Genomic DNA, 12,409 nt, shown 5'->3' on the forward strand with positions numbered 1-12,409 from the left:
TTCGAACGTACTTGATAAAAAAATACGAAGCTCCTTTTAAGACTAATCATGACTGCTTTTTTCTATCCACCCCACCCTACGCACCAATCTATGTTCCTGATGTGCTCATTCGGCCGAATTCCGCGCCAAGGGTTCCTCTTCGTCAGCTTCTCTCCTCTCCTCCCCTGTGGGCTCACCGGATGGCTCATGTTTGTGAAGCTTGATATTGATAAACAGGGCAAACAAGCCAAGATCATACGCCAAACGCAACGCACCAGCGACAACATAGGCGACCCAGAATCGGTTGTTGCCGGCGAGGACGCCCGTGATGCTTGGACCTGTGGTGGAAGCCAGGGTCCGCAGCATGCCCGTTATGCCCATGACGGCAGTTCTTTCTTCTGGTTTCACCACGGCCGCGATGAGCGCTGCCCGAGGTGCCTGATCCATGTTGTTCAGGCCGACTCTGAGAAGCAGGAGAGCAAAGGTCAGGGAAACGGTCTTTGGCAGCGGGAACAGCAAGACAGCGGCGGAGGACGGGATATGCGTAAAAACCATCGTGTTGACGAGGCCGATATACCGCGCCAGCGGGCCGGCAAAAATGTTGGTGACGGACGACAGAATGTAAGAGGTCGACAGCATATCGCCGAGCGTCGACTTGGGCAGGTGAAACTTCTTGTCCATGTAATAGGTCGTCAGGGACATGCTGACCATGCCGTCGGCGAGCGAGTCCACCATCAGCAAGAACCACAAGACGCCCACAATGGCCAATGTTTCCCTAGATATCTGGGAGACCCAGCTTGCCTTCTCCTTAGGTTTGGCAACACCGTCATCCGTTGTCTCCTGAAGCAGTGGCGCTGTTTCCCTACTGCCACCCTCTGGAGCCTTCTTTTTGAGCTCGCATCTTTCTGACAGCATGGCACTGCAGGCCATATTTGCCAGTCCCATAATAGCGTACAGCCAGAAGCACCCGTGGTAGGCATCTAGAAGCGTCCATCCCTCTCTTGCACTGAGCCAGTCAATAATGCGTCCTGATGTCGTAGTCCCCACTGCTGATCCCAGGCTGGCGGTGGTGACATACCAAACCAGCACGTCGGCTCTTGTGTCGGGGTTGGTGAGTTCGGAAACGGTCGACTCTTCAATTGCCCTGAACGGTCCAAAATCACCTCCCGTGGCACTGATAACACCAACAACGGCGGCGGCGAGAAGAACAAAATAGTTCTCGCAGAGAGCAAACGTAGCCCCGGAACATATCATCAGCATCGACCCCAAGAACAATGTCCTCCTCCTCCCAACATGGTCAGCCACGAGCGTCAAGCACAGTGACAAGATGACATCCCCCAGCAGCGTCAAACTCATAAACAGTCCAATCTGGTAGTCGGAAAACTGAAGCTCGGCAAAGAACAGAGCGAGGATCAAGCTGCTGGCACCGTAGGCGAACATGCGGCAGCTCCGGGAGAGGATGATGAGGTAAGCATCGAGGCCGGTGGTGTAAACTGACTGCAGGCCAGACTCGCGAAAAGCGCGGTGGCCCAGGGACTTGAGGGCGGCCATGTTTGACGAGAAGAACAAGGAAGAACGCTAGGAAAAGAAAATATGGGATACTCAAAGGAAAAAGAGAGAAAACACAGCAGGTTCACACAGCTCCCGTCCTCGTCATCCGCGGCGACGGCAGCGTCGGAGATACGACCGAACGGGGCAAAAAACCTCGGTCGGCTGGTGGGGCCGGAAAGCGTTAGCCCGGTTGTGTCGGGACCGGTTTCGGCACCGGAAGGGTCCACTTTTGACTGCATGTAAAGAGCATCGCGGGAGTTCATAAGAGCCAAAGAGAGGGTGAGGTCGATGAAAATAGGAGAGAAACAAGGCGGAGCGGAGCTAAAACTTGTTGCGACTGGCAACGAGACGGCGATATTCTGCATATGGTATGTCATCGCGTCGGGATCTTACGGCTGTGAGATGAGAGTGCTTGACTCCCTAAAAATGAGAAAGAGAGAAATAATGGAGACAGTTAACAACCTCTACTTTGAGAAGGTCGTGATGAAGCTGTTGGTGAATGGTGATGCCGGAGGAAATCAGCAGTCGCGTCGCGTTGGCCATCAAGGTACCCGTATGCTCTCAGTGATAATTAGTTACACACTGTGTAAGATTACTGTGCTTATCTTTTCAGTCAGCGCATCATCGCCATGATCGCAACTTTCCATCTGCCCCCCACCTTGTCTCTCCAGCTCCCTTCTCCTCCTCATCAAGTTAATGCCCCCTGAAGCCTTCATTTGCGGTCTCTGTTTGCGCGCCATGCGACGAGCTCCTCTTTCGAGAATTTCCGTCTATTCTACCCACCGCAATCTCTCACGATCCTGCCCCGCCCTATCTGCCAAACCCGCTGCCAGCGGCCCCTCGAATCCTACCTCAGATACCTCTCCGAAATCCAATGACGAAAAAGAACTCGGCCCCCTGACACGTCGCCTTCAAGAGGCAACCGAAGAGGCTCTGTTGGAGGGAGGGCGAGCCGGCCGTCGCGCTGTGCTCGAAGATGCCGGATTCTCCGAAGAACTCAAAGCCAAACTGCTGAACAAACTGGCCGATGCCAAATTCCAAGGAGAATACTCAGCCGCCGCCTCGGTTCTTGCCCACTCGAAAATACCCGATTCCGCCGGCCTTGGTACGAGATCCATCGCCGCAGTGCAGCCCTGGACAGGCACCGAATCGACCGAAGATGCTGTGTTACGAATGCTCAACGACGCCCACAAGCCATTGGCCCCCGGGCTTCGAGGTAAAAACAAAATTGTCCCCGAGCCAGTTGACATGCGATTTAAAACAAGATCAAATGTCAGCGCTGGGCAAAGAGCAGCCGAGGCGAGGGACAAGGCTTCCTTGTACACCTCTCTCTCAGGGGACAAACAAAAGGATTTTGGGTTGAGCGATGAAGAAAGAGAAGCTATGAAACGGGAATTCAGGGAGCGCTTTACTCCGGGGGCACGAGCTATGCCCAACACCATCACCGGGCTTGCGGCTTTGGCTAATGAGCGCATCGAAAACGCCATTGCCAGAGGGCAGTTCAAACATATTCCGAGAGGCAAGGGAGTCGAAAGAGACACGAGGGCGGATAATCCGTTTATCGATACGACAGAATACATAATGAACAAGATGATCAAACGACAAGACCTTGTGCCGCCGTGGATAGAAAAGCAACAAGAGTTGCTAAAGACGGCTGCAAATTTCAGGTTGACCATACGGACTAATTGGAAAAGACACATGGCGCGCATGATATCGGCCAAGGGAGGCAGTTTGGAGGAGAAGTTGAGACGGGCGAGGGAGTACGCAAGAGCAGAAGAGGTGCACAATCCCAAGAGAAAGAGAAAGGTGGAAGAGATGAGTGTGTCGACGAACTCGACGGATGACCCGGTGATGGTGAAGATGAGGCAGCAGGCTGCTTCGGATGCCACACCGGTGACTGAGGAAGTAAAAGAATCAAGAGAAGAAAACATGCCCGTCGGTCGGCCATTCAGAGATCCGGCTTGGGAAGCAGCCGAGAGGTCATACATGGAGCTCGCCATCACGAACCTAAACACTATTACCAGGTCCTACAACTTGATGGCGCCGGAGCTGGCCAAGAAGCCGTATTTCTCGCTGGAAAGAGAACTCAACAGCTGTTTCGCGGATGTGGCGCCGCAGGTGGCGGAGGAGATCAAGGCGAGGGCGACAGCGCCGGCAAAGTCAATGGTCGAGTATAACTTTCTTGGTAGCGGAAAGCCACTGCACAGAGGGGGGCTTAAGGGGACCTTTGGAATGGGCGAACAGAGTCGGGTGTGGGAGCGTAACGAACCGAGGTATGGGTTCAAGGAGTTTTGGAAAGATTTGTTCAAGAAGGACAAGTAGTCTGTTAGATTGCCAACAAAAACTATCCCATCCCATGCAAGTCGCCGTGACGATAGCGAGGAAGGTGAAACCTGGCCATACAGGGTTAGGGTTCTAAGCTGGGAGCGAATGTTTAGGATCTCGGCAGGCAATTCCGCACGACACAACGTCATCTTCCCCATGCATCGATCCACCACTTTTACACCATCACAAACCCGCGACGCGGCACAGCGACACAGGCACAACCGGTGGCTTTTGAATATCGCGACCTTGTATCACTACGAAATGTTATAGTTACCTGAAGTGCCGTGCGCTCCTCGCCGCCATGAATTCCCGCTCGCCCTCCTCTTCGGGGCTGCTCCCCCTGCCGCTTCCCGGCACCTCGTCCTCCTCATGGCGCCTTTACCGTGCCCGGCTGTCTGCATTCATGCGCGATCCCAATACCTCGGTTTCGGTGGCATTTTGGTTGTTTGGTTTGTGACCACAAGTCCCTGCTCTTGCGGTGTTCTTGTCTGACAATTTCTCGGTGTAACTGCATGCAGGCCTAATCAACAACATCCTCTACGTTCTCCTGCTGACCGCAGCCCAAGACCTCGTCGGCCCGTCCATCCCCAAAGCTCTCGTCCTGCTGGCAGACGTGATGCCCTCCTTTCTGACAAAACTCGTCGCGCCGTATTTCATCCACCTCGTGCCGTACTCGATCCGCATATTGGTGTTTGTGGCGTTGTCATCGGGGGGCATGCTACTGGTGGCACTCACTCCAAACACACAGTCTGTCGGGGTCAAAATGGTCGGCGTGATAATAGCCAGTATCAGCTCCGGCGGAGGAGAACTCAGTTTCCTGGGGTTGACGCACTATTACGGCGTCAACAGCCTTGCGGCCTGGGGAAGCGGGACGGGAGCGGCGGGTTTGGTCGGGGCAGGGTTGTACGTCCTGATGACTGACTGGCTGGGTATGTCTGTCAAAAACAGCTTGCTAGTCAGCGCGCTGATGCCCGGGGTCATGCTGTTGTCTTTTTTTGTCATCCTTCCTAGAGAGAGGATAAAGCAGCAGACTGGAACAACAGGATATGAACCACTCCCCGGTCTCGACAGAGATGACTCGCCAGAAAGTGAACGCGAAATCGATGCCTCTGCTGCATCAGCAGCCCTTCTCTCTGAACCTGGCCCGTCATCCATCACAGCCTACCACAACAACCACCCCGGCGACAAATCCGCCTCATTCTGGGCCAATCTCCGCCGCGCCAAGTCACTCTTCTGGCCTTACATGCTTCCACTGCTGCTTGTCTACGTAGCAGAGTACACCATCAACCAAGGCGTCGCACCCACCCTCCTTTTCCCGCTTGAGCAATCTCCCTTCAACGAGTACCGCTCTTTCTACCCCTTTTACGGCTTCTTGTATCAGCTAGGCGTGTTCATCTCCCGCTCTTCGACGCCGTGGTTCAGGATACACCACCTCTACTTCCCGTCGCTCCTTCAAGTCGGAAATCTGGTGTTGCTTACGCTGCATGCGTTGCTCAACTTTATCCCGTCTGTCTACCTGGTGTTTGTCGTCATCTTTTGGGAGGGGCTGTTGGGAGGGGCGGTGTATGTGAATACGTTTGCCGAGATTATGGACAACGTCCCTGTAGAGGACAGAGAGTTCAGTCTGGGTGCCACGTCGGTCAGCGACAGTGGGGGCATATGCATCGCCGGGTTTATTGGTATGGCGATGGAGGTGTGGCTTTGCGACTGGCAGGTGCAGCGGGGGAGGGATTATTGCCGGAGGGTAGAGGTGAGCTGAGGCTGTTGGAGCTCAACGACATGTGCTGCCATGTAAGAACGATTTGGGTCAAAAGTTGAATACATGTGCTACTCGCAGTTAGATGGACAAGAAGCCTTGGCAGGTTTGCCCTTTGACTGGATCTCCAGCGTGATACTGATATCATGGCGCGGTTGCATCCGCCGAGGACCCTGAAAGATGATCCTCATTACTTCGATGCCTGATTTAGGATCTGAGAGGCTGGAGGTGGCGGCCTCGGAGCTTTCCATTGGTGTCCTTCTATCGGAGCGGGTTTATTCCGAAGCGGGTGTAGTGAATCAGCTGCTGGACATGGTTGGCGTTTCGCCATATGGCCGGGTTCGGAGTTTTGATCTCACTGACGAGAGTTTCGAGCGTGATCAAACCACCCACGCTGACGGGTGTGCATCTATAGGATTTTGCACAAAACAGCCTCTGTGTAAATCAAGCAGTCAACAGCTCTGGGCACGGATTACTGAATGTGGCTGTTGATAAGAGAAACCATGCTGAGTTGAGAGCTATTGCGTGGGCTTCGTTGAATGTAAACACTCTTACGGATAGCAGATAATGGGTACGGAGTAACAGCAGGGCTGTCGCTGTGGCACGGAGCGGGACGGAAGGATCGATGCCGCGGTCTTTCCTTGGGTCGCTGCATCAGACTTGGGATGATGCAATGGAAAGAGTGAACTTTGACCGCTCACCTCACATCAAGGTAGCTCCAAACTTGAGCTCAAAACAGGCGACACAAACGCGCTCGCTGCTCAAGACGCCCACATCGCGGCTATCGACAATCGGCTATCCGCCCATCATGGCGAAGCAGTCTTTTTTTGGGGATTGGTCCTGGGTGGATATCGGTGAGCAGGCATCGCCGTTTTCCTTCAGTCCAAAACACATGGATCATCAAACAGTCTGAATTATTATTCGTAGCCTTTTGATAATTTTGCTGATGGGATGCCAAGGTCCCCAAAGCCCGCCCCCTGCCAAAACAGTTGCCTGCGGATTTCCTAGCGCTACATCAGCAACTGCCTGCATGGTAGTGCTGACAAGCAACCTCGTCTCGAGACTTGGCTTCTCGCTGTCGGGCACCTATTGGCGGACCTGTGTTTAAGCATGTGGGACTGGGCTGAGCTTGTCAGACCCTTGCATCAACTCACCCGTCGATCTCCAAGAGGCTGAGCCACGGGAGCCCGATGCTGGCCTCAACTCAAGTTCCCGCTGGGGAGGATTCATCGGACGGGCAAGGATAGGAGTGTGTGTGTTTGTGCTGGCATACACAGATACATATATACCGGGCATCATGGCGCTTCCAGCTGGGGATTGCTTTGGATCTGTATCTCCACCACCTCACCATACACGACCGCCTTGAGAACTCTTGACTTGTCACTCTCATCATTTTCCTCCTTTTTTCTTTTTTTTCCTGGCTGTCTTGCCTCTTTGCCCACCATGGGTCAGTTTCAGAGCGCCGAGGTGTGCACAACACCGGCATGCATCCAGGCCGCTTCGCACATTCTTGAAAACCTGGCACCCAACTGGAAAGACATGGATCCCTGCACCGACTTTGATAAGAGTGAGTATAAGCCAACCTGAATACCGACGTGTGTACGACTGACATCAAGCAGTGGTCTGCCACGGGTTCAACCAGTTGCACGACTCGGACAAGGAAGTCAACGGCGTGTTTCTCCAGAACGCGCATAAGAACAGACTCTTGCGAGAAATCCTGTCGAAACCTTACGACCAAGCGACAAAGGTGCAGCCCTACGTGCTAAGCCGCCGTGACAATGTCGACGAACACAACTTTGACATGGTCCACCGAACATACGCTGCATGCATGGACTCGGACGCCATCAAAAAGGCTGGCGTCAAACCACTGCTGGATACCCTCGTCAAATTCAACGAGTACTGGCCGATTGAGATGGACTTTGCCGACGACCTGTTTGATGAAGAGGACGACAAGGCAGGCCTCGAGGCGGTTGCCACTGCTTTGGCCAAACTCAACATCCGCACCTGGAATGGATCGCCTGATAACAAGGAAAGCTTCCTCGGCAACTGCTTCCCAGATCCCACCGACCCGGTATGATGCCTTGATCATTTGTACACCAGTACTTATCTAACTTGGTTGATGTAGAAAACGCAACGCTTTACGCTCTACTGGCCCGACCTCTCATTCAAAGGCCTGGCCAACGAGTACGCTGATCCAAAGGAGACGGCCAAACTCGAAAAGAAAATTTCTGGAGCTTTCCGTGCCGTGTTCCCAGTCGATCTCGATGATAAGACAGCGGCAAGACTTGCCAAGGACATTGTAGCCTTTGAGATCGCTATTTTGGCGTCCGGGAGTCCCACGGCAGCGGCCAATTCCAGCGCTGTCGCAGGACTACATTCAAGAGCCGACCCTACACAGGATCCCCAGGTGGCACTTAAACAGGCAAGTGACTCGCAAGCATGCTTACCGTTGTTGTTTCTGACTCTTTCCAGACGGTTTTGTCCATGTCGCAACTGGCGTCTTTGGCACCAATGCTCGGTCTTGACGCTTTTGTCCAAGCACTGGTTCCGGAGGGGCACACCCCAGAGACGGTCGTTGTCAGAGCGCCTCACATGTGGCCCGGGATTGAGAAAGTCATCAAACAGCAGCGCAAAGTTGTTGTGCAATCATGGCTTCTCTGGAAGATCATCATGGAACTGGGCTCCAAGGTCGAGTCCCATGAACTTAAAGATCTGGAGCTCGGTGGAGAGGCAGGGTCCAATGAATACACCACATGCGTCGATCATGTCGATTCTGCCCTCAGGTGGCTTCTGGGTCACTACTTTGTCAAGGCTGCCTACTCGGATTCAACGCGATCTACCGCGACAAAGCTGGCTGTGAATATTCGTGAGGAGATGAAGGTGCACGTGGACAAGCTATCTTGGATGGGTGAGGAGACAAGGAAGCGGACCATCAAGAAGTTGGACAACATGAAGATCAATATTGGTTACCCAGAGCACAGCCCAGACTCGAGATCCCCGGATGACCTGGCCGCTTACTACAGCGGTTTGAACATCACGGATTCCTTTTTCGACAACGCAATCGAGGGCATGCGGTACCAGGTAGTCACTGACTCACGTTTCCTGTCGGAGCCGACGTCGCAGTCTAGGTGGTTCCCGTCCTACACGCACCTGACCAATGCCGCTTACAGCAGTTTCACCAACAGCTTCTTCATTCCTGCCGGTATATCGCTGGCCCCCCTTTTTCACGTTGACCTCCCTGAGTGGGCGTTGTATGGAGCCTTGGGATCCATCATTGGTCACGAGATCACCCACAGCCTCGACAGCAACGGGCGGAAAAGGGACGAGAACGCCCTGGAGACGAACTGGTGGGATGAGAAGTCGCTCGCGGAATACGCCGAACGGGAAAGGTGCTTCGTGGACCAGTACAGCAAGTATGAGCTGGTCGGCCCCGACGGCAAGAAGTACCCCGGCAACGGAAACGTGACCGTGGGCGAGAACATCTCGGATGCCGGCGGCCTCGCGGTGGCCTATGACGCCTGGGTCAAGGAGCGCAAGTCCATGCCCGATGTGTGGGACCAGGGACTCCCTGGGCTGGGTGATTTCACCCACGAGCAACTCTTCTTTATCATGTTCGGAAACGCTTGGTGCGATTCCAGAAGCCCACAGGAAAGGGTAGACAGGTTGCTGAAAGGTGGGGTGCATGCCCCCGACGTGCACAGGCTCATGGGCGGCGCGGCCAACTCTCGCGCTTTTAGGGAGGCCTTCAAGTGCCCTGTCAAGGAGCCGGAATGCGAGTTGTTTTAGACGGCCGGTGTTTCGTCGGTCATTTCTCTTGTACACAAGGGGCGTTGGATACGGCGCAGTTTTAGGATTGGCTTTCTCTTGTTTGGGTATCGGTAGAGCTTTGCTAGGCTGGTCAATAGGTGGTCGATAGGTCTTCCATGGTAATTAGATGTCAGTATTAGGATAGATCGCAGCTGGTAGCCGCTCTGAATACCTATAATGTCTTTTAATGCTTTGTGGACTCGGCTGCCATTCTGTGTCATCACCCATAATGATTTGATCTCCTCGATCGGTATCAGTGAACGAAAACACCTCCGAGTTTTTGGATGGCGCAACTGTGAGTAGGCTGAGTACCACCACCCGGATCCGAGTTTCCCCGGCTCCGGTACCTCTATACCGGCTCTATATTACCTTCTCTCGCTACCACATTTCAGCTCTGACATTCAGTTGGAGCGGGGCTCTTGCCGCTTGCGTGCATTTCGTTCAATTTCTGATCTTGTATTCTTCACAAATAGCACTTGCAGCTGAGTTGGAGGGTGGCCAGGCACAATTTATCCATCCGGGGGAGAGGGAGTGTGGTTAATATCCCATCCCCAAACTGCCTGCATCATGTGAGCTGGACGCAAACCAACCTGCATCATTCAGCACTCCAGCACACCTTGAAAACGTCACACGGCCCGATGAGAGGAAGTGGCACAAAAGTATTGCTTCATAAAATCTTATTCAAAATAGGTATATATACATTATCTTCATAATCGTATCATGTACATGACTTCATCCCCTACCCAGGCTCAAGAGCTCAGATCTCATCACCGCCGCCGCAAGGCCCAGAGTGGGTGTGCACACCGTGGCCGTGGACGCCGAGGGAGCGCTTCATGGCCTTGGCGCGGTCGCCAGCCCACCGTCTCTCGTTCAGGTTGACGGCGGGGAAGCCCTTCCAGCTGGTGGCATACTTGGCGACCGAATGGGCAATGGCCTGGGTGTTGATGAGGAAGGCCTTCCAGTTGAGGTTGTCAACAGTGTCGCCGACCTTGTGATAGTTGATGTCGTACGCGACACCAGCCTCACCGCCGAAGAGCTTCTGCTCGGCCTCGGTCTTGGGGACCTCAGCACCGGTGAAGAGACCGCCGGAGGGGATGCCGTTCTGGATGAAGCCGGCGTAGTCGGAGCGGCCCGAGAACTCGGTGGGGACCGAGGGGGAGCGCTTGGACTTGTAGAAGTCCTCAAAGTCCTTCTCGATGACGTCGGATCCGGGGGGGCCGGTGAGGTTGTAGGCGGATCCATCACCATCGTAGATGCCGAGGATGTAGTTGGGGGAGGCGATCATGTCGAAGTTGAGGTAGGCACGGATCTTGGCTAACTCGGTCTCAGAGCTGTTGATCGACTTGACGTAGAAGTAGGAGCCGAGGAGACCGAATTCCTCAGCGCCGAAGAAGGCAAAGCGGACGGCGTTCTTGACGCTGAAGTTGCTGAGGTACTTGGCAACGTTCAGAATACCAATGGTACCGGAACCGTCATCGTTAATACCGGGGCCGGCAGAGACGGAATCGGAGTGACCACCAACGACAAGGACGTTGTCGTGATCACCACCCTTGGTCTCGGCGATGACGTTGTAGTTGACACGCTGCTCAACGGTGGCATCGACGTCGAGGGAAGCCTCGACGGGGCCAGCAGAGAGAGCCTCGAGGATGGGGGCGGCGTCCTCCTGGCTGATACCCACAACAGGGGCGTAGTCCTGGAAGGGGGAGCCGAGGGTGCCAGCAAGAGAGCCAGCAACGTTGTTGTAGATGACGATGCCAGCGGCACCGGCAGCCTTGGCGCTCAGCGACTTCTCAGCGAAGGAGCAAGTGCCACGGGACACAAAGGCGATCTTGCCGGCAACCTCGGCGGGGTAGTCGGTGGGAGTGCAGCCAAGGTTGGGAACGGCAACGAGGTTGGCGGTAACCTCACCGCCGGGGGTGTAGGTCATGATGGCGGCGGGGATATCGGCACCGCCAACAGTGAGGGTGGCGGTACCCTCGGAGAAGATCTCGGTGAAGGGCTGCTTCACGACATCGTAGTAGTTGAGGCGCTTGAGGGTGTTGTAGATGTAGTCAACAGTGGCGTTGTGACCGCCGCTACCGAAAGCGCGGTTACCACCGTGAGCCTTGGCAAATGACTGGAGCTTGTTGGCGTCGTTGAGAAGGTCACGCTTGTTGACATAGGACTGGAGCTTGGCCGAGCTGACCAGAGGCTTCTTGGGGGTCTTGTCCTTGCCCTTGCCCTTGCCGTCGCCAGCGCTGACGGTGGCGGAGAAGGCGAGCGCGAAAAGGGAGACGGTGGCAGTCTTCATCTTGAACCAACGGGTGGGGACTTGTCGAAGAGGGAAGGGTTGGCGATGGGATGAAGAAGGGGGAGAGACTGGACAGAGTGCGGGGGGTAGCTGGCCATTTTGAGTTCGGACGGGTTGCTCGTCGAGTCGTAGTTCGGTCGAGGTAGCACCGGGTTGATTGTGTGCTTGGTTGGCTTGGATGGTGAGCTGTGATAGTGGTTGGCGATGTGGTGCCGATCTCTTAGTTCTGGAAGCTAGGTCTCTCTCGGCTGGTGTCCCGTTGCGGCAGCTGGAGTAACACTGGGCCGACCAACTGCCTTGTTCAGCAATCGTCCCACATAATGTCGTGCACCACCGCTAAGTCGTGAATGGCAGGTCCCAACGGCGCGCCTTGGCTTTGCCTTGGCTTGAAGCTGGGGATTGTGGGGTTGATCTTGTTGGCTTCGGCATTGGCCTATCAGATGGCCCAACAAGTCTCGGATATCAACATTACCTATCGACTGGTGACTTTCTCCCGATCCCGAATGTTGCCTCCCACCCAGCCCACTTGTTCTATTTCCTCGGCACGGAACGCCTTCACCCCGCCCGCTGTTATGGAAGGCCGCAATCAACACCCCTGGACCTGCTTGTCCTGGAGTAATGCATTTCGGAGCCAAGTCTGGGCGGGCCAGTCACCTCATTCGTGGCAATAACATCGCAACCTATCATCATTGATCACATGT

General features: G+C 54.6%; 5 protein-coding genes across 5 annotated transcripts; 3 read left to right on the forward strand and 2 right to left on the reverse strand.

Moving 5' to 3' along the window:
- Window positions 1–105: 105 nt before the first annotated feature.
- Window positions 106–1,530, reverse strand: PODANS_3_11120 (uncharacterized protein; the record flags this gene model as incomplete). The annotated part of the gene is made up of 1 exon (XM_001903484.1): window positions 106–1,530. The coding sequence occupies one exon, from the start codon at window positions 1,528–1,530 to the stop codon at window positions 106–108; it is 1,425 nt and encodes a 474-aa protein (XP_001903519.1).
- Window positions 1,531–2,268: 738 nt separating this feature from the next.
- PODANS_3_11110 (uncharacterized protein) lies at window positions 2,269–3,852 on the forward strand (the record flags this gene model as incomplete). The annotated part of the gene is made up of 1 exon (XM_001903485.1): window positions 2,269–3,852. The coding sequence occupies one exon, from the start codon at window positions 2,269–2,271 to the stop codon at window positions 3,850–3,852; it is 1,584 nt and encodes a 527-aa protein (XP_001903520.1).
- Window positions 3,853–4,156: 304 nt separating this feature from the next.
- PODANS_3_11100 (uncharacterized protein) lies at window positions 4,157–5,614 on the forward strand (the record flags this gene model as incomplete). The annotated part of the gene is made up of 2 exons (XM_001903486.1): window positions 4,157–4,304; window positions 4,374–5,614. 2 exons carry the CDS (start codon window positions 4,157–4,159, stop codon window positions 5,612–5,614), a joined length of 1,389 nt encoding a protein of 462 aa, XP_001903521.1.
- A 1,440-nt stretch (window positions 5,615–7,054) lies between these two features.
- Window positions 7,055–9,397, forward strand: PODANS_3_11090 (uncharacterized protein; the record flags this gene model as incomplete). The annotated part of the gene is made up of 4 exons (XM_001903487.1): window positions 7,055–7,178; window positions 7,231–7,682; window positions 7,737–8,018; window positions 8,084–9,397. 4 exons carry the CDS (start codon window positions 7,055–7,057, stop codon window positions 9,395–9,397), a joined length of 2,172 nt encoding a protein of 723 aa, XP_001903522.1.
- Window positions 9,398–10,175: 778 nt separating this feature from the next.
- On the reverse strand, window positions 10,176–11,708 carry PODANS_3_11080 (uncharacterized protein; the record flags this gene model as incomplete). The annotated part of the gene is made up of 1 exon (XM_001903488.1): window positions 10,176–11,708. The coding sequence occupies one exon, from the start codon at window positions 11,706–11,708 to the stop codon at window positions 10,176–10,178; it is 1,533 nt and encodes a 510-aa protein (XP_001903523.1).
- Window positions 11,709–12,409: the final 701 nt, after the last annotated feature.

Source organism: Podospora anserina, chromosome 3 (genome assembly GCF_000226545.1).
Source record: "Podospora anserina S mat+ genomic DNA chromosome 3, supercontig 3".
NCBI classification, from domain to species: Eukaryota; Fungi; Ascomycota; class Sordariomycetes; order Sordariales; family Podosporaceae; genus Podospora; species Podospora anserina.